Below are 25372 nucleotides of genomic sequence, written 5' to 3'. Positions count from 1 at the left end.
TTGTCCGAATCTATCATATCCTTGGTGCAATTATTTTATTGTAATGACGAAGTCAGTAGAATTGTGCCCGGGAAAAAAGGCTTTGTTTCGGTTAAAAGAGACGGTTTCAAATTACACATTTACAAACGCTTAATTTTGAATAATATAAATAAATTGTATTAATTTTTCAAAGAACGAAATCCGTCCATGAAAGTAGGATTTAGTAAATTTGCTCAGCTTCGTCCCAAAGAGTGCATACTAGCAGTAACTAGTGGAACACATTCTGTGTGCGTATGTGTTATGCATCAAAATGTGAAATTAATGTTAGCTGGTGCCAAACTGCAAAAATTAATGCCTGCTTCAGTTGATTTTCCGTTTACATATACATATATGTAAGCAGATATAGACCTGCGTTCAAATGTGCATTGCGATTCGTCTAACGAATCTTGCTATTTGAATAATTGTAAACATTGTCCAGGTTTTGAACATATTCGCAAACAATTAGAAGCTTTATTTAAAAAACACGACATTATATCCACTTCCTGTTCCCAGTGGACAAATACCGATAGATCCAGTTTAAAGTCGGTAGAGTAGACAACAATAGCGCGTTTCTTAACGAATTAAAAAGCCAATTATGCAAGCTGCAAGTCCATGACTTTATTGAAAAAAATCAAAGTAGTTATTTTAAATATGTAAAAGAAACTTTAGAGCCTAATGAATTCGCTGTCGTCGGAGACTTCGCTGAAAATCATTCTTTTTTTATTCAAGACGAAATTCAAAACTGTCATTGGTCTAGCAAACAAGCTACCATTCACACTTTCGTTGTTTACCATCGTACAAATGATAGTCTACAGCATGACAACTTTGTCATTATTTCAGATTGCCATCAGTATGACAATATTCCTGTCCATTTATTTCAAATTAAATTAATAGCATTTTTGCAAGAAAAATATGATACTGATATTAGAATAATTAAATACCTTTCTTACGGTGCTGCTTCTCAGTATACAAATAAGTATAATTTTTTGAATTTTAGCTTTCATTTCGAAGATTTTAGTAGTAATGCAGAATGGCACTTTTTTGTAACTTCATATGGCAAAAATGCATGTGATGGATTGACGAGTTTTTGAAACGTCTTGCAGTTCGAACGAGTTTGCAAAGGTGATTAGAAGATCAGATAACCACACCACAGAAATTGTGCGCCTGGACGATTGCTAATATTAAAAATTTTAATTTTACATTCAGTACAGTAGAAGAATATAACGAACATTTAGCAATATCAGTAACGAGACGTGAACTTGCCAAAACAATTCGTGGAACGCGCGACAGTTTCATTCCTTCATTCTAACAGACATAGTGTCTGATTTATCGGCTAGAGTCTATTCTTATAGTACAAAGTCACAAATTGGAAAAGTTATGAATTAATTACTTGTAAATTCGGTTATTCATTCCGTTACACACTAATTGCTATGGTAGAATCCTTAACCCAATTTTTCACGATATCCCATCCTATCTTCTTCCCGATGGAAGGAAAGTAACCACCTGCTCGTGGTATCCATTGGACTATGGCAACTAAAATGTTTTGAACAATAAGTACCATTGACAAAGAATAAGTCACCAGTATTTATTGTTCGCATTAAACCTTGCAAATGCTTGCAGATAATGTAAAATGAAATGTCCATATTTTTGAAAGTTTGTCCGTCAAGGGGAAGGATCAAACTATATTCTCCTTTTCTTCAAATTTTTAGAATTGCGCATCATCTTAAAAACCTGCATTTGTTTAAAATAAGTGCAAAAAAATGGTTAAAAAAATTGTTTTTAATTGAAATAATTTTTTTTACGAACTTCAATGTTTTCTCTATAAGCACCGTAAAGCCCATCTCCATCCACTTACTGGTTCAATAGCTTTAATTTTTTAAAGAAAAGTTAGCACTTAACTTCAAACAACTGTAAAATCAACAAATTTTCAAAATTTTGGAAAATCCTTTGGGGTACGTTTAAATATCGTTAAAGACTACAATATATTCAAATTTGAGCAATCTATAAAAATTTAATCCAAAATGTGTCCGATTTCGTGTGGAATGACCCCTATGCGACTCGAAAACCGTGGAACGAGAAGAAGAGACATCTTGTAAGTCTCCTAACGCCGAGCCATTAGGGTCTTTCTCCCTCGTAAACTAGTTTTAAGGTAACCTAACATTGTTAACTTTTGTACATTGTATTTTGTATCTCCGAAAAAAGATATCGTGTAACTTAAACTATATTTTGTATTTCCGAAATGAGATATAATTGTAATAACATATCTACACTATCTCTGAAACTAGTTATAATTAAATAAACCGCCTGTACCCTTATACGCATGTATTTAAGTGATGTCTAGTTCAACTAATCATGAATACTCCGTCGATTTCGAGGAAGACAATAGTAGTCTAAACCTCATGTGTATATATTATACTGTTGTTCATCCCCGGCAGTATGACCGGCACGTTTACCTTTGAAACTGGAAAAATATGATCTTGAGCAAGAAGTTTTCTTTCATGCAGTACAGAGTGAAACATGTACAGCAGTGTAACGCGTAACTGCATGCAAATCATAACAGCTATCTATACCCGAAACATTCCTCCTACCTCAGGAGTTGGCTGATCCCTAGGGAGCTACAATAGCAAGGGCCTGAAACTTAAGGAACAATTCAGTCATAAAAGCTAACAATCGAATTCGAGCTTAGCAATCCAAAGCATGCAATTGTACATTTCTTATCATATTTCAATACAAATACAACTAAATGATTCCTTATGCTTTTCTGATGAAAATGATACCAAACACGACGCCGTTTGTATGATTTATAAAGAAATCTATATAAAAAATGATTTGCATAATTTTAACCTAGCTTTATTAAAAATGGTCCGAGTTACATAGAATTTGATATCATTTTAATTGGTAAATCGTAAGAAATTCATCTATATTACTTTTATAATGATAATACGCATAATAACAAAGATAATATTTTGCGGCAAAGCCATACTTTTTCGATTGCCGGGAAATAGACCTGCAAAAAATTTTTTGTACAGAATTTCTTTGTAAATCATCCAACCTGTATCATGTTTGGTATCATTTTCATCGGAAAAACATAAGATATTGATTGGGTAGCACTTGCATAGACAAGTGATAGGAAATGCAGAATTGTATACGTTGGTTTGCCAAAGCCTAATGTCATCTTTGTTTTAGAAGTCTTCCCTTTCTCGTACGTAGAAACCCTTAGCAGGCCAAAGAACTGAATACGAAATTAGTATCTATGTAACACGTATCTGCACCTAGCGGGTCTTGTATTGGGTATAGTTACGTGTTACGCTACTAAATGTGTTTTGATATTGTTGCGAATTTGGAGAGCCGCCGATGACTCCCCGTGATCGCCGCAAACTCGCGTTCGTCATCATGTTGACATGTGAAATAGTACACGAGATTTGAAAGCTTTATTTACAGTTTTAATTATTCACAATTCTAACTATTTACAGTTCTAACTCCTATTGACACACACTTATTATTTAACGAAATACAACATATCGGACGACCGTTTGCGGTGACAGCTGTCAAAGGACTTTCTCTGTCTCTTGTTGATACTGAAAGTGTCTTCATGTGTCGTCTCTGGGTTCTTCGTTGCGGGCACGGCAGGCGATGACCACGTACCCGGTGTTTGCATCAGAATTTTAAGGGGTTGCAAGGTTCCTCAATTTGATCACAAAATATCCTATAACATAGTGTCCAATCTCCCTTCGTTTTACAGTGATAATGCTTTAAAGTTAATCAACTAATAGTTATAAAACTATTAACAAAACTAACTAATAGTCGGAGGATTTTCTAATTTTGCATATACGTTGGGGAGGAGCAATAGAAGAAAAAAGTCTCAATACATTTCGTTGTATCTCTTACAGTTTAACATTTATAATGCTTTAGAGATCGGAAATGTTTGAGGAAAAGAATGTACGTAACACACACAGATGAAGTGTAGACAAAAAAACTGCTAGTAGTCAGCTGATCAAGATGACTCACTAAACGACAGAGCAGGGACTGTTTCCAGTAAGAGTCTCGTTGAAGAATGTATGTCTATGAAGGTGTTAACATGTAGTAAGTGTGTTCCTAAATAAACATAACCTTCTCAAGTAACCGGATGTTCGGGGATGGGGTAGGGAGCGTAGATTATTTGGCTATTGTAAAAGTGTGTCGTGACTCTAAAAAGGTTCGGAAATACTGCTCTGGGTCAACGGATTTTTTGAATGTATTTGTCTCAACAATATGTGTAAACTACTCTTCGTTTTAAAACATGGTACTAGCTTTAAGACATTATTACTGCAAAACGAAAGTAGATTAGACACTCCATTACAGGACATTTTCTGATCCATTTGGGATATCCTCTTTTATAAAATGAGTATCGTTTATTTTTTTAAATACCATACAGATGTATGTATATATGTAGTTTCGTATAAAAGTGGCATCAGTAGCTATGTTGTGTACCAAACGAATATTGGTAACCTTGTGAAATATTAAGCGGGTATCAATACGGCATAGTATTGATTTGGTATCATTTCAAGACGTATTGATATCGAATATTAATGTCAAGTATCTGAAATTTCGATATCATTCGATACTTCTTGTTAACCCTCCGCCTACTGGTGCAAAACCGCGCTCATTTCTGACTCACAGCGGTGAGTCACTAGTGATTCTGTTATCGTATTAGAAGGGTTAAATATTTTGCTATTTAATTGTTTAAATGTCATCAATGGCATCAGTATCTATTCAGTCACAAACTACATCACTACATATTAGGATCATGATTTGCGCACATGTTTCACCTTGCAATGTTCATTATCTGTTATAGTAAGAGTGAACGACTCGCAGCTTGTCATGCTCTCGGAGAAAGCCCACTATGATCAGTCATTGACTGGATATTTGCACAAGCGAACTGCTGACTCGGCTAAGTGGCAATTACGTTGGTTTGTTTTATATCAGGTAAGTTAGTCTTGGTCTTTATCTGTAACATGGTAGCAAAGAGTACAGAGAATGATGTCAGAAATCAATTTATATTCCGATTACATTTAAAACAGGAGTACACTTGTACTTTGCAGAAACATCTATGTATATATTCGCAACAAAAAAAAAAATCGTACACTAGGATGATAGAGTTTGTTAGACAGTATAAAATTTTCCTCTACAATTTCTGTTTATTACACTTGGAATAGAGCTATAACACTGTTTCAGTTGCCAGAATCATCCTGTACATAAATATGTATGTACATGCGTATAACCTGTCAAACGATACCTTGCGCTGTACAAAAAATATAATACAGTGTTAATTTAACTTGATAGAAATATGTAGAATCAGTTGGAGGTTTTTTCACTAATGACGTAAATCACGTTTACGTATTCGTTTTTATTCCTCAGTAACATATAATAAGTTTTAAAAACTCTAAATGAGTGGAGCTGGTTTTTCTCAGATTTCAGAAAATTATTTAATTTCTAAATGAAAGTTATTTTCATTAGCTACAAATGACTAACAGGAAATATGGTGTCTGTTTCAGAATTTGCTGTTCTACTACGAGAATGAGAACTGTTCTAGACCTAGCGGTGTTGTTTTTTTAGAGGGCTGCTATTGCGATCGCCTTATCACCGCTAAAGGCAAAGAGCCAGATAAACAGGTAAGTGACTTTTATTTGCTTTATGCAGTGTTCAATTTGTGTGCTTGAGCGCTTGATACGTGCAAGTACTCTTCGAGGATACAGAGTACAAGATTGTATTTGACAAGGAACGTTTTGAGAACACACTACACTAGATAAGTAACTACTGTTACGAGCGGAATTCAATCCCCACTCGTTACTTACAGTTCTGTTACGAGCTGGTCAGGCCACACCCAAGACGTATTTTACAATTTTTTTAATTTATGTGTGACTATTGAGCAATTGCCCTATGTTCTATCAATCCATTAACAATACTATCTCATTAATCATTTTTTCGGCATTTCCCTGCAAATTTGACCTAGAATGACCTTCTGTAGCTAGTTTTCAAACTCGTCTTAAAATAAGCTACAATAGTAGCAAAAAATAAAAGTATGGTTCCATTTGAAAAAATGGTCGTTACCTTCACCTCACCTTTACGCGTCCATCGGGAAAAATAAAAGTCTCACCATATGATATTTTCCTCGGTGCTGAACAACTTTCATCTGAAACATTTTTGTATATAATCAATATTTTTGAAGATATTCGTCTGTAACGCTTTATAATTTCCATTCTGCATAGAAAGAATGCGTGAATGATACAACTCATCGGTGATGAGTTGCTTAGTAATTTTCGGCATTACACGGATAATGCATATAAGTCTACAATTTTCGATGTTTGACTTGTCACTTGTTTCGAAGACGGATGTAACAAGACTTGACTTGTAACAAGACCAAGTCCATTATTAATGTTGAAATCATTTAATTTGGTAAAGATATTGTTAATGTCAATTTCAATATGGGATATGCAGTTGTTAAACCCATCTTCAGAAACAGTGTGATCTTTATGATTATGATTATAGACAGAGCCGAAGTAAGTGCAAAAGAAATTCGCGGTTGAAGTATCGTCAGAGGCTATATTATCTTTATAATACATCACACTAGGTAATTTAGTTGACTTACGTTTAGAATTAACAAATTCCCAGAAGGATTTACTGTTGTGCCTGATCATTAGTTCAGTTTCATTTATATACGACAAGTAACGCCGTCTAGCTTTTTTCTGGTATTCGACACGTAAATTTACAAAAGTTAAATTGTCACACAGACGTAATTTTATTTTAAATAGCGGATGAGCCTCCTTCTTCTTCTTAACTAAATTGATTACAGATGGTGAAAACCATCTAGGATAGTTCGAGGGGCGAAAATGTAACTTAGGAATGAAAGCTTCGATAGCAAAGTGAAGATGATCGTAAAGTAGACTCACAGAGTCATGGACACTAGTATTAGTAAACAGATTGTCCCATGGTATACCATAGATTATATTATAATTATAGTAAATGTAGTTAGAATGTTTATTGCTTCGATTAGTGTATTTAGCTAAGATCAGAGAAGGGGGATAATAGTTATCGCTGATTAGAAAAGATTTTACCGGAGATACAACGCACACGGATACAATATTTAAGAAAATTAAGCCGAGAGTGTTTCTGCTGGAATTTAGTATTGCATTAAGCTGCAGTCTATCGTGAAAATTGAAAGCCGAAAATAACATTTGTAGAGGTGTTTAGTTGCGTAAAATAGAGGTTGTCGTCTGGCCACGTTATCAGAGAAGCTATCATTAAACCAGGTCTTGGTAAAGATCAAAACGTCGTACTGTAATAATGAGCAGGCGACATCTTGTTGTAAATCCCGTAATTTTGTGCGTAGGCCTCTAACATTCTGATAATAGATAGAAAGGTTTCGTGTTAGTTTTCTGAATCTTGAGGACGGTACGTATCGACTTTGGGTACGCCGTGAGTGTATTTAATAATTTTTGTATCATCATTCATATCACATAATTTGACATGCATTTCGTTTAAATAAGCCCTTATTTATATTGTCTTATGTATCTATATTATCTGTATAATCTATATTATTAGTTATTTGTATTGCCTCAATATTCAAACACTGCTAGAGATATTGCTAGGAAAGAGGAGAAAACATACACACGGAAATATTAGAACTATCGCAAATTCACACTATTGACCGATTACGAGTTTACTAATTTTTTGAACTTTTACGTGGATTACTGAGTCCATTCAGTCCTGTGAATCTATGTTCGAGAAACAAACTATTATGTTAAGAATAATGGAAATTAAGAAAGTAAGAAAGAAAAGAAAGATTAAACGAACCCACGGGGTTTTGTCACGCACCTCGCGACTTGTCGACGAAGAGTGCTAGATCACGCAAGCCAGGATAGGCAGAATCCTTCGTGGATCCCCAATACATTCATTTCCTGCCGTAGCAGTGAGAAGTCCTGACGAATCAGTTGAGGCATGGTCACGCGAGCTGTCGCGCGATTTGTTAATTTACATTTTAACGTGTCGCGTCGCGTGTACTCTCTTTTGCAGTTTCCTTTAGCAATCACTAACTATTAGTATATATATATATATATCACATTCCCTATTGCTCTTTCAAATTATCAACGGTTATCAATTATTATAATAGCTATAACAATTCATACAGATTTACACACTCTTTTCATACTCTTGCTCGACGTCTTCATTGCACGACATCGTCACTCACGCGCGTCGTGTCGTGTCGCGCACTGTATACATTTTGCATGACTTCCAAAATTAAACGTCGAAGGTTTCCATTCGATTTTCGAAACACACCGTCGCATTACAGACTCTTTCCCGTAATTGTTTGTAATCGTCTTAATTAGTGCGAGATACAGGTGCACTGAAGTCTTATAAGCAATTCACAAATGACGTTAACAGACATCGTTGACAGCAAGATGTTCGATTCACGATATAAGGTGTTAATTGCGCGTTCAGACCACACTCATTCTGGCATATAAGAATTTGCAATTTCAAACATCAAAATGTAGCGATAGTTGGTATGACAAGGTGTTCGCGTTCACCTTCTCGAGGCCTCAGAAGAACACAAACACACTCTCACACACTCATACGCACTCATACCCATACGTACACGCGGCGTTGACCTTCGACGACGACTCTAAGAAGAGAGCAGATAGTACTATGTATAATTCTAATTTAGAATTTTGATTGTCAAAGACCAGAATATGCCCAATTACGAACATTCATAATGACGAAGCATTGTCGTGACACACCCCAGCCGACCTAATGGCCAAAATGAAAATTGTTCAAAATTTTCCGTTTCGGAACGTAACACTACATTACATATTGTGAAGAACTTAGAAAGGATCCTTCTACGTTAATTAAATTTATTAAGTGCCTTGATTATTCTGTAAAAAAAGACTCCTGTTAATTTTTAAGTGACAATTAAATGATATTTAGATTTGAATAATTCTCTCAGCAGATTTAATGCCTTTGACTTTAGTGACTCATGGGAATGTATTTTGTGATGTAATGTCAGTTCAAGTATTTACGTTATCAGTTGAACACAAAAAGAAAGGCAATTTTTAAATTAGATAAAGTAACATTTTATAAAATGATTTCATTTGGAGCAAATATAGAATTAATAATAGTAAGGAGAGACTTCTTTTTCAAAATATAAGTAACACTGAAGTCTTTAAAACATACTTATTTGCATATGAATAATTGATACAGAGCTGGTGCTTTTCAAAAGTAATAATTCATTTTTAAAACTAAGTAGTGCAAGAATAAGACTCAATTCCATAATTATTTCAATAACACTATTCGTACAACTCCCGATAGAATCTACTTGAAAATATGTCAAATAAATTTAAGATCATAAAGTAGACAAGGTTCTAAGTTGTACTAATGTCTTTATTGCAGGCTTAAGTATGTTTGAAATATACAATCTATGTAAACAAATTTAATATTTTTCTAGTGATAAAATGTCATCAAATAAAAGAATATTGGTTATACAATGTCTAATCTTTTTATTTTTTACGTATTGGAACATCAAGATCTTATTGTTAAATTATTAAACCTTCTTCAATTACAAAATTTCAAGTTTCTGTATCTGCAGTTATGCATTATCCATCAGTATTTTTTGAATATTAGTTATAGATTTATAACTTTACGAATTCAATTTCTCTCATTGTTCTAGCACTGTTTCGCGATTTCGTATAGAAGAGAAAATCAACGGCAATATGAACTAAAAGCAACTACCGAATCCGACTGCAAAACGTGGATTGATGCCATACGAGAAGCCAGGTAACTGTTCAATTAAAAGTTAATTTTCGAGTGGAATACTTAATCTAGCAAAAGTACAAATAAAATTATAAGGACAACATATTATGGATTTCGTCTATCGCAAATAAAGTATTCCGTTACACCTAGAGAGCAATTTAAGAGGTAATTCGAGACGTTGAAGTGAAATGAAAATGAAAAATAATTAAATCGTGTTCGAACCTTCGTTTCTCAATTATAGGAGTTTAACCCTTTAAGTACTACATTCCATGTAGGGTCGTTCCACGAGACATCGGACACTTTTTGAAATACCACCTCGGATTTTCTTCAAATTTGGATATGTGTAGTTTTTACTGATATTTAAACGTGTCGAAGGAATTTTCTATTGCCATTAGCTAAACCCCAAACATTTACTAATTAGTTACTTTACTTTGGTTAACGCCTACCTTGCTGGAATATGCTCTGCGGTTCCTTACTGACAGTTTTTAAGACATGGACGAGAAAAGTCAAGGCTCAATCTAAAAAGATTCTTCGAAATCTGCAGATAGTTCTTGCCTGATTCTCTAACAGACTTATTCGTTTCATCATTAATATTACTGTTAACTATCTATCAACCTTATCACTATAAAAGGTTTTAGGGAAGTACGATCCTTCGTGGTGATTTAAATCCAATTGGATATCAATAAATGTTGAATATCATCGCGAATGCATATTAAAAAACATTCTACCATAGCAGTGAGTGTCCAATTATATGTATAAGAAAGTATACCATAATTAATTATTTTATCATTTTAACAATTTTTGAGATTTAAATGCTGAAGTAAACTTTTTGTAAATTTGTATTGTAAAATTTGTTAAATTTGTATTGTAAATTCTTCTTATAATAAGTGTTGGAAATGAGTTTCAAACTACTCCAAACATATCCAAACTTGAACAAAATCTAAGATGGTACTCTAAAAAGTGTCCGATTTCCCGTGGATTAATCCTGCAGCGTCTTCTCACTAAATGGTGCTTATGGATGAAAAACAAATAACATATTGTTACTTATTTATCTTATTATACTAATTAATGTAAATATGACCAAATACGTAATTGAAGGCGCAGCTGTGTTATTTAATTTTCCAAATTTTAGAAGGATTTGAATTATTTTTAAACGTTTGTAATTATTAGTAAATGAAGATTCAACTACAATTTTGTTACTCTTTAGTTTGGGCTTATTGTAGTATCTTAAATCATCTCTTAAAAGTTCTGACAGCTGTTATTAAATGTACAGAATGCGAGATTGAAATGGAAACATATAAATGCCTTCACGCCGTATGGTTGTATGAAAAAAGTCCTCCAGACAAAATTATACTATTTAAAGGAATACATGTAATCGTGAAGAGAATTTTTTCTCAGAATTCTTTTCTTAGTAGGTCTTAAGGGCATCAATATTTTTTTAAATGGAATTCTATATTCTTTTTATATCCATATGCAACATGAACAAACAAATGCAATGAGCATATTAACCATATCGTTACGATTATTGTAACTTATGGTATTTGCATCTGAAGATTACAATCCTCATCGAGTAACATTTTCGTATTTAAACATAAACGCTAGGTATTATTAATATCGAACATATTTAGTTTTACGTTTCGTTGGCAATTTTTAATACTAGGTTTGTTATGGAAGAGATGCCGCATTGTCGGTATTTAAAGGATAGCGGTTAAAAAATTACTGCTCCATCATTCGCGTATATATAATGCTGTTTATACACAGGGTGTATTAGAAAATGCAGGACATTTTTGAAAGGTAGATTCTAGACACGAAGACAACGAAAAAAGATGATGTACACGTATATTCGAAAACGCTTAGCTTCATGCTTTTACACTATCTTATATTGTGTACGGTGTGATACTTTCTTTAAGATCTATGACTTGTGCTAATCATTCTGGAGGCCAGAATATTTCTGGGCTTAAAAGGATCTTAAAGGGGGTAGCACACCACGCAGGCAAGAAATAGACCAGCGTTTTAAGCAGTATAAGATAACGTGTAACTTTCATACTCTAACTTTTGTAACACGTTAAGGGTATTCTGTGAAATGTTCCTTTGCCAGAATAGATTATCTTCTAAAAAACGTACAGAAACATCAAAGTGTAGCATTTTTCCCGACATTTGGGATAAATGTCACACATTTAGAAGGTATAACCGCGACAATTTTAATCTTTGGATGGCTAACTGTTTGAAGTATTGCACTGCCAAAGCTGACACTAGGTCAAAATGACCCGACGTTGGCCAGCTAAGGGTTAATGCAAGCTAACGACAAGTCGACTAGGTCTATCGATAAGGTCTTTAATGTTTAAAACGATATCTTTAATGCTTAAAATACAAAAAGAATGTCTGAAAATATTTATGTTACCTTTAAAACGTCTTTATAAAATCTTTATAGTACTCCTTTTGATCAATTGTACAAGTAAAAGCAATCGGTGAAAATTTTAACGTCCTAAAAATATTATTTTACAAAAAAGAATACTAGAAGAAATTGCAATTACTCTGTTTTTATTAACTTTTCAAATAAGAAGCTTAAACTACCAATTAAACTGAAAATTAGAAATTTTTCAAAATGCGATATCTCTCTCGGAAGTGTGATATCTCTTCTCAAAAAAGAAACTTTGTAATTTCAGTTGTTTAAAAGTGATATATACTAAAACTTTAATTTATTTCAATGGAAATATTAGCACAAAATATTTTGCTAACTACCAGTATACTTATCCTTGAAAAAATTTTCTGGTATGAAGTTTAGACGCAGTGTTAATTTTTCAAAATGTGCAGCATTTTTGCCATATTTACCATATAGATGTTTAAAGTGATGACAGCTGTTTACTTCGACATATAATTGAAATCTTCTATTGTTTCATACATGTTTCCTATTTCGTGCAGCGTAATTGAAGCGCATACTGCAATAATTCTTTTCCTCACATCCTCTGGAATTGTGTTAAATAATATTTTTTAATTTCCTTCATTAACAAAAAGCCAGTAGAGTAAGACCTCGAGAGCGGGCAAGTCATCCCATTGTCCTTCGTCTAATATGTACGAAGAAATAAAAAATATTCTGATTATGCATTGAATCAAACAGTTACCACTACCTTGAACGTCTGTAACTTTAAAAATTGTTAATGATATGTATAAATAAGTATGTCCGCTTCTAATAATAGCTAATATTTACGTTCAAATTTGAAAGTGTGACTTAGTGTGCTGCATGAATCGTTAAGAGATTGTAATCTTCTACAAATATCTCGAATTATGAAGTCGTAACGCTACCGTTAATGTACTTATTGAATTCGTTCAAGCTATATATAAATATAAAAAAACATACTGAATTCCATTTAAAAAAACTATCGATAGCCACGAGATCTCGTGAAAAAATGACCTTGAAAAATCATTTTTTGCACGGTTACATATGCCGCTTTCAATAGCTTATTCTGAGAATATTCTTGATAATACCATAAATAACGGAGATGTTTGGGTGTTCTTATTGAAATGCCATTCCCTGTCTTTATTGCGCTTCAAAATTTTTACAACATTCTTAACTTTCTGAAATTAAATTATCTTTAACAATGTGGCTATAGAAAAATTTTTTTTACGTGAATAACTTCAGACATATCAACGAAACATCTGTGTATAATTCCTTTTATTGATCACAGCGCTTAAAGATCTCAAAAACCGTTTACCTAGTTGTTAATTAAAATTGCCCATTTCAAAACAATTACAATGGGTTCATATTCAACTACAAGTTAAAGACGCAGAGACTATTACCTACAGTGCCGTTTTGGTTGTCAATTTCAGTTTCAACAAACTGCTGTTGCAAAAGGAAGAGCTTGAGCAGAAGCATCTGCACCTGTTGCAGATTGTCGAAAGCGAAAAAACGGCTAAGTGGCGATACACACAGGAATGTGAAGAGCTTACGTCAGAGATTACAAAACTTCGTGTAGAAGTGAGTTAAGAAACAATTTAGTATAGCATTAACTAATCCTCGGCCGGCCGACGCCGGGTTATTTTAATTATGCTTACGTAACGAATCAAGTTGTGTGAGCCACAAATGTATAGATTTTTAATCAAGCACAAGATTATTCAACAACAACAAACAGAATTGTTTTATTATTTTTTCCTTTTGTAATTACGAACAATTTTGTACATGTCCTTCTTCTGTTTCTATAAATGCGTGACATTTTTGAATCAAAGAAGTGTGTACTCCCAGAAATTTCTGGTGCGTTCTAACTGTTTTACTGACTTTTGTATTTTTTTATGTAATGTTTTTAATATTTTGTATGTTTTTGATGGTTAAATGGTTCACTATAATCATAAGAAATCCCTACAGAAAAAAGTACAGGAAATTTAATACGAGAGATTCAGAAGTCTATGATACTCTGATCGTCCATGTTGTCCAGTTCACTTTTTAACGTGGGAATGGGAGAAAAACATGCTTTTGCAATTATGAAAAGAGAAGTGGTATAAAAATTTTGTTCTTCTTCAGTACTGTAGCTCTCGAAGCAAGCAAACAAAAAATATTTATTTTTTGACCAATGTTTACTAGGATTGTTCTTGTTCATGTTGCGAGTACTATCTACCCTTAAAATTTTGAACCATTTTTTATCGCATGGAATGGAATGTTTCATTGATTTGCGATATTTGATGTTCGTCATTTTGTTTTTGCAGCTGTGTGCTTTAAAGAAACAGCTAAGACCAGCAGCTCTGACCTATGTAGGAAGGCCAGGAGTTCAAAGGACTATGTCCCAAGGTAGCTCATATAGCTCAGGATCCTTGTTCAGTAGCGGCGAACATGGTACAGGCCTTTCAGCATTTGGATTACGAGATATTGCCGAAGGCTCTGTAGAAATGCAGAAAATTAAAAAGGTTCAGAGCTTTTTCAGGGGTTGGTTATGCCGCAGACGCTGGAAACAAATTGTTGAGCAATACATCAAAAGTCCTCATGCTGAAAGCATGCGTAAACGGAACAGGTGAAGTTACATTTGCTTATTTATTAAACTTTACCTCTTTTAATGCCACACAAATTAATAACAAAAAAGAACTTTTGGAAGATTGCTAATTATCCAGTACCCACTTATATTAATTTTTCATTTTTACTTCTATGTTTTACCCACTTCTTTTACTTTTGTTAATTTCTTGAAGATACATAGTTTATACAAACTGTTAATTTGCTAAGAGAACAAAATTCACGGACTTGTATAAAATAATTTTTAATTGATTTAATGATTAATCATAAGTGACATACGCCATGGCGTGTTAATAATATAAGTATTACTCGCATAGATGTTATTTTTAAAAGGTTACAGAAAAAATCTAATATCCATATTACGCTATTTATTATAAAACAGTAGCATTGACTTATATTACCATACATTTCTTAATTATATCAACATATTCTGTTATGTGACGCAAAATGGTAGATTACTTTATATCAGTTTTAAAATTTGCACTGAAGAAAATAAAATATTTTTTTCTCTTGTACATTCTCTTTAGAAATAAACATTCCTTGAATTCTATTGAAGCTTAATTACTTATTTGTTGTATTTGTTCATTCTGTGGTAAATGTATATAATAATGTAATTATCATTAATGAAGTGTAACAGTAGTACACTCCGAGATGACGACTAAATGAATTTATCAGTATATAGTATATACACTGTATTTCAGTTTGGTGTTTCAAATGGTGGAGGCCGAGGAAGAGTACACAGAACAAATGGAAATTTTAGTAAGCTGTTTTCTGAGGCCTTTCAAGATGGCTGCCAGTTCTAAGAAACCTCCTTGTAGTCACGAAGATGTGAATAGCATATTTTTAAATAGTGAAACAGTGTTGTTCCTTCATCAGATCTTCCTGAAGGGCCTCACTTCTCGTATGGAGAGTTGGCCCAGTTTAGTTTTAGGTAAGTTATTTAATTTTTCAGTTCTGGAAATGAAGAAGGGAGATTTCACAAAAAAAAAAAAAAACATTGAATCAACTTTAAATAATGAATACCTTCAATGTTTTAATGGTAGCGTACACTGAGACGAATAATACTACTGAAAAATAAAATGAAAAATACTATTGAAATTGGAAAATGTAGTGATAGCTTTTTAACTTCTAATGAATACTAATGAATTCTAATGAATAATGAATACTGTACTATTGTTATACTAAACTTGTTATTTTAGGTGATTTGTTCGACATGTTATTACCAATGTTGTCAATTTATCAAGAATATGTCAGAAACCACCATTACAGTCTTCAAGTATTGACCGAGTGCAAACAATCATCATCGTCCTTTGCAGCAATGTTGAATAGATTAGAGAACAAACCTGCCTGCGGGGGACGTTCTCTGGAAACTTTTCTAACATATCCTATGCATCAAGTAAGTTTTTCCATTGCCTATCATTCACTTATTTTCATTTTTCTCTCGAGCTTTTAGCAGTATGTTTATGTATAAATTACCAGTCAAAGCATTCAGAAATGTAAAAAGTAACAGTAATTAAGTGTTCTTAAGTCTTAAAACTAGCAATTAAACAATTTTCATCAGTTTCAACAAATTAGATATTAAAAATAAGTTAACATTAAATACGTAATTCGTCACGTATGTACAGGGTTTACCAATAACTCTATTACAAGGCAATATGCCCCTTACTGTTACCAATAGGCGGAAATGTTTAAAGAACAATTTATATCGTTCGAAGGGGCACATGTTATGGCAGAAGACATGTTTTTCTCAAGGGCATATTTCTCAAGATTTCAAGGTCATCGATGTTTTTTTTAAATGGAATTATAGAGAGTGGATTATGTATAGGTTTCAATATTTTAAGGGGTGGTTGGAGACCTCAAAAGGAGCATAAAATGTCTCATAACATAGTGTCGAATCTGTTTTCATTTTGCAGTAATAATGCTTCAAAGTTGACATGTCTATATGGTAAACTACGACTCGAAAGATTTTGTAATTTTGCAAATATGTTAAGGAGGAGCAATAGAAGACAAAAGTTTTAATACATTTTATTATATCTTTCACGGTTTAATTTTTATAAAGCTTTAAAGATCAAAAATGCTTGCGGAAAAGAACATAGGTAATATACACAGATATAATGTAATCTAAAAGACTGCCGGCAGTCAGCTGTTCAAATTTGACTCAGTAATCGACAAATTTATGTGGTAATTGAGTAATAATCGACCATTTATGATAGGAGTCTCATTGAAGGACTTGTGTCTATGAGGGTCTTAACGCGTGTTCAGGGCTTTCTAAAGCAGACACAGTCTTCTCAAGCAACCAAGTTCTCTAGGTCAACAGATTCTTTTAATTCGTTTGTCTCACCGATATGCATGAGCTACTTTTCATTTTAGAAAATAGTGCTAACTTTAAGCAAAACGAAAGCAGATCGTATACTATGTTATAGGACATTTTGTGATCCAATTGGATTATCCTACTACTCCTTCAAATATTGAAACGTACACATGTTACATCCTGTATATTTTTATCATTACGTCATAATAGCTGAGGTTTAAACGAATCCAACAGCCTATGATACAATGACTTTCAGATGTCTTTGAGTAAGAAAAATTAAAAAAATTTTAGGGATGGACGTGAATGCTAAAATAACCACAATAGAGAGATAAGTAATGAAAAATTTATTATAACAAATGCTCAAAACAATTTCCGTTGACTTCTAAACATTTATTGTTTCAATTTTTTAAAGGGTGTCGCGTATCTGCAAGCACTTGGGGCATTATAGTGACACAAGCTTATTGGATTCCTCCTTTCATTTCATCACAGGTTTTAGGTTTCATTGCAAAAATTTTCTCCTTAATAATTTCTCCTAAATCCTTGCAAATGTGCAACGTTCTTTTCAAAATGGAATTCACAAATGTTTAGAAGTCAATGGAAATCGTTTTGAACATTTATTACAATAAATTTTTAAGTACTTATCTCTCTATTGTGGTTATTTTAGTATTCGCGTTCGTCCTTAAAAATTTTTGTATTTTTCGCACTCAAGATCACCTGAAGAACAATGTAACATAGGTTGTTGGATTCGTTTTAACCTCTGCTATTAGGATGTAATAATAAAAATATATACTACTATTTGAAAAAACACCAATGATCCTAAAATCTCGAAAAATATGATCTTAAAAAAAAATAACTTCTATCGCATTTACCTCTTCGAACCAAACAAATTGTTCCTGAAACGTTTTCGCCTGTGGTGAAACTGATCGCGAAAACGGTTACTAACATTTAATCACTGAGCACCTGATTATTTTCCCTGCATTTATGAGTAACTGAATATACGGAAAATAATGTTATTGCATTTGCATCTCTTTGATATCAATTAAATTTTTCGCCAATTTAAGCAATTTAATTATTAAAGTACTTACAGCATTATATTTAGTAATATTTAACGATTTTCGTTTTTACTCACCAATTTCAAAAATGTCACTTGCAACCCTTTGGTTCTAAGTACCTCATATCTAATAGTTCTTTTTTTGTTCTTTCCTTTTTTCTTTGTCTCTTTGTCCTAAATTTGAGTCCTTTCAGTTACTGTATAATAATCTACTTAGCAAGAATTCCTAACACAAGTCCCTGTCAGAATGAAGACAAATGCAAATAATCAATGAAGACAAATACAAATAATTCAGTTATCTTTCAGATTCCAAGGTATATCATAACACTGCATGAATTGTTGGCGCATACACCATACGATCACGTGGAACGTAAAAGTTTGCAAAATGCGAGACAACAATTGGAAGATTTATCGAGGCAAATGCATGATGAGGTATTTACTAAACACATTATTTGTTTAGAAGTTGTTTTTCTTGGAGCAAATTTCCGAGATATATTTCGTAATAATTGCATTATGTTATACTTATAAAATACTAATTGTATATATTTGCGTATCTTAACAGGTTAGCGAAACAGAAAATTTGCGGAAGAATTTGGCTGTAGAGCGAATGATAGTTGAAGGTTGCGATATTTTACTTGATGTCAATCAAATGTTCGTCAGACAGGGTAAGCGATTTTGTTTCTGTATTTTTCTATACAAGACGTAACAAGTATACGTTGAAAGATTCTAAGGGGTGACAGGATACCCCATTTAGATCATAAAATGTCCTGTAACATAATGTCTGATCTGCCTTCGTTTTATAGTAATAATGTTTTATTTATTTATTTCCGGGAATACACCCTTTGGTATACATAAATTAGTAAGTATCGCAGGTGGATAAGGTAACAAGTCGCAGCAGATTAAAGTCTAGACTGTTTCGTAACTGGTATTATACAGGGTGTAACAAAAATGTTGTAGTTCCTCGAAAGCGGTAATTCAGGGGGATAATTTGAAACAACTTTTTCCTTGGCGAAAATGTTAGATGAGGCTTCGTTAACGAGTTATTGACGAAAAACAGCGACCAATGAGAGCGCGAGTTTGCTGCCCGAACGGCCACGGTAGCGTTGGGTACGCGCTAAGCGCTACGGTTGTACTCCGAACAAGAAAGTCGGCATGCATTGAAGGAAATAGCATTAGTATGAAAACTGAAAACGACATAATAAATAATACCGAGTCCTTTTTTTTGTGTATCACTTGAAGTGAATAATTAATTAAAATCGAGGAAAACTGCAACGTACAAACACGAATACACAATTTTTTTGTTTAAAAAGAATCAAGAATAATAATTACTTGATGTGAGAGGACAAGGAATACGTAAATTTCCTATTCGCATAACGTATAAACGAAAAAGCAATGCAACAAAAAAATAAACGGAGAATTGGAGAATTAACGTTGTTAATTCAAGTAATTATTTTACTCACATTATCACATTCAAGTGATAAACAAAAAAAGGACTCGGTATTATTTGTTACGTTATTTTCAGTTTTCATACTAATGCTATTTTCTTCGATGCATTCCAACTTTCTTGTTCGGAGTACAACCGTAGCGCCTAGCGTGTGTACCCAACGCTACTGCGGTCGCTCGGGCGGCAAACTCGCGCTCTTATTGACCAGTGTTTTTCATTAATAATTTGTAAACGAAGCCTCATCTAACATTTTTGCTAAGGAAAAAGTTGCTTCAAATCTCCCCCTGAATTACCCCCTTCAAGGAACTACATTTTTGTTACACCCTGTATAACTGTGACATAAATTTGATAAGACCAAATCCAAACCCGGAAAAAGGGAGAAAGAAGTCATACGATTCTGAATGATTACACTATTCAACACGGGTCTGATTTTGTAAGTGTGAATAAACATTTCTTATAGATTTCGACGTGCTGATTACGAATCTGCAAACCGTTTTTTCCCAGAACGTACAGTTTTTGAAAAAATCGATTTTGAAAAAAATGACAAATTTTCAACTTTGGGATTTTTTTCTGCTTTTACCGTAGTAGTTATTTAGTTGCTCTTTGCACGAAATCATTCTGTGGACTCTCTCGAATAAAATAATATAAATAGTTATTAGATTATAAACATCGAAATAGGTTTAAATAACAATTAAAGTGAAAAGGACACCCAAAACGCACCCATTTTCGCTGATATTTTTCACTTTATTTTAAAAAGTAAGGGTCTAGGAGAAAATTTGACTATACCACGCGATAGAGCAAACCTTTATACTAAGGAAAGCATCAGGTAAATGTCCAAAATTATTTTTGTTTTCAATATAGAAATAAAATAGTTTGGCGAAACGCGCGACGGAGACAGTGGTACTCAATGACGTCAATGCGTATAGGGACCGCTGAACGGCAGGCGGTAGGCGAAACGTCTTCCGCGCGCTCCGCTGTCATTGAGTACCACTGTCGCCGCCGTGCGTTTCGCCAAACTATTTTATTTCTATATTGAAAACAAAAATAATTTTGGACATTCGCCTGATGCTTTCCTTAGTAGAAAGGTTTGCTCTATCGCGTGGTATAGTCAAATTTTCTCCTAGACCCTTACTTTTTAAAATAAAGTGAAAAATATCAGCCAAAATGGGTGCGTTTTGGGTGTCCTTTTCACTTTAATTGTTATTTAAACCTATTTCGATGTTTATAATCTAATAACTATTTATATTATTTTATTCCGGAGAGTCCACAGAATCATTTCGTGCAAAGATCAACTAAATAACTACTACGGTAAAAACAGAAAAAAATCCCAAAGTTGAAAATTTGTCATTTTCTTCAAAATTGATTTTTTCAAAAACTGTACGTTCTGGGGGGAAACGGTTTGCATATTCGTAATCAGCACGTCGAAATCTATAAGAAATGTTTATTCACGCTTACAAAATCGAAAAAAAGTCAAAATTTGTCGAACAGTGTTATTAACACATATAATTAACCTATTAATACAGTTAAATTGACCATACAATGTTTTATTTTGTTCACCACGAAGCAAAGTGACACCTGGATATAGTTGAATTGGCTTTAAAGTTTACATATGCGTACGGTAAACTAACAGTTGGGACACTAGAAGAATCACTAGAATCATGGAAGAGAACCACTAGGAGAAGAAAGTCTTAATATATTTTGTTGTATTTTTTACAGTTTAATTTTTGTAAAGGTTTAATTGTCAAAAATGCTTGTGGAAATGAACGTAGATAACACACACAGTTAAAGTGTAAACCAAAAGATTGCTGACAGTCAGCTGTTCAAGTATGACCCAGTGATTGAGAAAACAGGGACCGTTTACAGTAGAAGTCCTATTGAAGGACTTGTATCCATGAGTGTCGTAACATTTGTGAAGGGCATTCTTATGGCAATAACTGTTGATGCTTTACATTATATACGAACATATATTTAACTACACGGTTATACGATGATTTGTGTAATATAATTGTGGCAGTTATCGTACTGCCATTACACCTTTGCCAATGTTCGAGTGTGTGATGTATTCCGTCGAGGAACAAGAATAGGGATAATCGACACGGTCATTCCTCCGCTCGATGAAGCAATCGTTTATTTTATTGTTGCCACATGCGAAAGTCAGAGTCCGTTCGAAATTCTGTCTTTATATTTTAACAGTTAAGGGTCCCGCACCTAGCGACTAGTATAAAACAATTTCGGGCTTTCGTCGAACAGCGGAAAATAAGTCATAAAACATCTACGAGACAGTCGTGCGGACTCGTCTTGCTAATCCGAAGTCCCGTTATTCCTCCTCAAACATAGCCTTCGACCGGGGAAGAAAGCAGACTTCCTCCACCACCGTCACTGGGCTACGGGGTTTTCCGTCACCACCGTCGCGGGACCAAGGTAGTGGGGGTGCCCTCCGCCCTTCTAAGGTGATTCAGGGGGATGTTTCTGCCCGGATCGATAGTCAATCGATTCGACTGGTCAATGCTCGAAATCAAGTTGACACCCCTGTATCTCGGAGGGGATGAAACTGGAGGAGGAAGCGGACTCCGGAAGCAAAGTCAGTCGTCTTTTAGAATCGTCGAAAAGAGGTCATCTTTTCGAATTGTCGAAAGACACTCGTCTTTTCTAGTCGTCAAAGACAATCATTTCGTCTTCAAATCGTCGAAACACAGTTACCGAATCATCTAAATAATTAGTGGTTTTACAACCGTCAATTTATAAACAATTACTCAAATTTAATTAGGCGAGTAATCTCCGGATCGCGAACATGGCTTACAACCGTGAAGATTTAAATCAATTCGCGACGCAACAAGATGTTTGCAGACATTTGTCAGAATTTCTCACGGTTGCGAGCGAGCCTGTTGTTAGAAGGAACATTTGGCGACCAGACTCACTTTACTTACTTTTCTCTGTGCTTTCATAGTTATTTTCCAAGGCCTCGCTGGGTCCTGATTGACCGTTCTGTGCCAGCCCGGAGCGGGCCACTCAACTTTCTCTTTTATTACTCTTTTTCGTCTGTTACACCCTCGATTTTCTGCTCTTCTTTCTCTCTCTTTTCTTTCTCCTTCCAATTAGTTTTAAAAATTGATGTGTTTAGCGACAAGGAGTCAGCAGTCAGTCACTCACTTGTCTCTTGGCGTTTAGTTAAGAACGGTATTTTGTGTTGTGATATACGAACAAAGTGTTGATAATAATTGAGAGATATATTGTGTTATTCGGTTATTATACACACCTCCCTCATAATAATACAAATTAATATAAATTTGGAGTTATTTACAGTAGCTCCGGGTTAGTTCGTCGGAATTTCTGCGGGATAGTTGGCCGTTGCTATCCCTACCACTTTTTCAAAGTGAGTTCGCCAAGTGACTTCAGACTAATTTAAAGTAAATAAGCATGTTAGCGCCAATGTATTTTTATGACTGGAGTTGAGGGTGAACAGTCCCAGACCGTCTTACCTTCGAGGATTTTATGATTAGGACTTAGGCTATGTGGTCTTGAATAAGGGTGCGTGAGATTATGTAGTCCTGGCGGCAGACGATGCCTGATGACCACGTTGAGTTTCTCAGCTATTGGGTGTCGATGGATTGTTTGTTTGTATTAGGCGAAAGAGAGTTTGAGAATGGCATGTGGCCTGATGTTGTTTTTCTAAAGAATAAGGATTCTGTTCTTAGAGAATCTGGACACGGAGTGGGGAAGACTTTGCTTTCTGTTAAGACGACTGTGATGAACCTCACGGCACTTACCCCAGAACCGTCAAGAATATCGCTCCTTTGCGGGTCATGATCTTAGCAAACGTGATTTTCTTTATGTTAGGTTGTATCATATATAGATATCTTACTCGTACTCAATCTTTATTACTATACATATTTATGTATTCTGAGACGAACGAGTCGCGGAAAGAACACACTAGAGAATTCCTAGAATTAGACTCCTCGAGATAGTTGGCCAGATCTGGTTTCGAACCATGGCCATCTAATACGGAACCACTGTACTATGGATTCGAACACACTCTATAATGTATCTCTGTTACTCTGTTATTTATTTCTTGAAAGTTCTCTATCGACTGAAATACTTTTCCACATATTCTTTGATTTGCAATACACACTCACACACATATTCTATACTATACTGAATACACTTGAACCATCTGCTGATAATCTATTCGCAACTATTACTTCTAACATTTTTTTTAATTGTTCAGCTGACCAATTAAACAGTACTTTCCGATTGGTGAGCGATGATCCGGAACATGAACACACTCCGGTATAAGAACAGAACACCACAATGTACACACCAGTATCAGTGTATCTCTTGACCCCTTGATGAAGCTAGTTGCAATGCTGGCGAAACAATGTTGGGAATGTTGCAATATTGGGAATATAATTCCAGAAGGACACGGCTTACACCCGAAAGTCTCAACAGTCAAAACTGTATGATACCAGGCCATGAAAGCCTCAAATCTTTGAAAGCCTCAAATGTCTACTTCTAACATTTCCAAAATCAGTATGTTTAAAAAGCGGTTATATAACGGGCATTTGGCTCGTCCGCGAGATTCGTAATTTGTTGGTATACGTGACCGACCGAAGGTTGCCTTCGGTTGGAGCATCCGTTGTCCTACCAGCAAAACACGATCAGCTGTCGTATGACTTGTTTTTATCGTTAAAAGTGAAGTTCAAACAAAGTGAGCGTTGTCGAGCAACGGTTTTGAACTCCAGGCTCGATGTCGAGTGGGGACATCGGAGCCTGAAGGAGAGAGAGAGTACATCGTACTACATTAGCACGAAATAAAAGATAATTTGTGAGCGCCGCGTAGTGGTAAAATTTAGCACGTCTTCCGCTTCGCGGAGACACGCGCGGCTCTCGCCCCAGTCGTCTTACGACAACCAAGCTTGAAACAGTCCGTGCGACCGTTAGTCAAGCGCATTTCAGCTAGCCAGCCTTCAGATTTCAAGTTGTTTGGTTACCAGACCCTTGAAATCTCACTAGCTTTCAACAGCTGAAACGTTGTCACCTACAACTAGGACTCTGCTCTGCTCGATTCCTACGTAGAATACGTACGACAGAGCACCTAGTTCGTCCAAGGGGACAACGCAGCGAGATTTGCACTCTTGGAATCGGGGCCTCCCCTGATTTTCTGAGTCTCGTTTTCGTCTCGGAGCAACAAAGGCCTGTTGGATCCCTGAAAGACGGGTTACAACAGAGAGAGATAACGTACGTGCCTATCACCTCTGCGTTACTCGTGCTCTGCCACCCCGTTTAGAAGCAACCCCCGTGTGACGAATAGAAGCACACGGTGAGGTGAACGGAGTCGCGGAGCCTCTGGCCGTCCTCAGCCTCCAGGACCAGCAATTCGCTGGTTATAGCGTGTCCCTCCGCTCACGAATCCCTAAGTTACTTGGATTCGTACGAAACGAACCTTTCTAAAAGGTGCAAGGCGAAGAGAAGAGGTCCCTCCTCCTCCTCAAGCCACTCGCTCATCGACCTCTTCTTCGCACCAGAAGAAGAGTCGATAATACAGTCCACTGCATTACCTTTGCGTTACAGGCAAGGTATTGCTATCCCCTCCAAATAGGCTCGCGAGCGCAGCCTGGAGTCGGGAATCTTTGGTATAGCTAGACTTCCACTCTCGCTTACCGCCGCGGTTCCGCCGCTATCTCTCTTTTTCAGACGCCAACGTCGCTAAGGGGGGCTAAAGGCGTCGCCACGACCACAGGGCCCTCCGATCCACCGCCGTCCACAGGAGCC

The 25372-nt window shown here is 35.1% G+C and overlaps 1 protein-coding gene across 5 annotated transcripts in view; it reads left to right on the top strand.

Moving 5' to 3' along the window:
• The window catches only part of LOC143187526 (ras-specific guanine nucleotide-releasing factor 1), a 245855-nt gene that overhangs the window by 29700 nt on the left and 190783 nt on the right, over positions 1 to 25372 (top strand). For all 5 annotated transcript variants that reach the window (XM_076391739.1, XM_076391740.1, XM_076391741.1 and 2 more), the window contains 9 exons: positions 4853 to 4983; positions 5553 to 5669; positions 9719 to 9825; positions 13630 to 13777; positions 14500 to 14801; positions 15499 to 15728; positions 15997 to 16193; positions 18466 to 18591; positions 18722 to 18824. In XM_076391739.1, the coding sequence (XP_076247854.1) occupies positions 4853 to 4983; positions 5553 to 5669; positions 9719 to 9825; positions 13630 to 13777; positions 14500 to 14801; positions 15499 to 15728; positions 15997 to 16193; positions 18466 to 18591; positions 18722 to 18824 (1461 nt within the window). The remainder of the gene's footprint in view (positions 1 to 4852; positions 4984 to 5552; positions 5670 to 9718; positions 9826 to 13629; positions 13778 to 14499; positions 14802 to 15498; positions 15729 to 15996; positions 16194 to 18465; positions 18592 to 18721; positions 18825 to 25372) is intronic.

This window comes from Calliopsis andreniformis, unplaced genomic scaffold, assembly GCF_051401765.1.
Source record: "Calliopsis andreniformis isolate RMS-2024a unplaced genomic scaffold, iyCalAndr_principal scaffold0048, whole genome shotgun sequence".
NCBI classification, from domain to species: domain Eukaryota; kingdom Metazoa; phylum Arthropoda; class Insecta; order Hymenoptera; family Andrenidae; genus Calliopsis; species Calliopsis andreniformis.
Note: the sequence above shows the minus strand (reverse complement) of the source record. Positions and strands in the feature narration are given on the sequence as shown.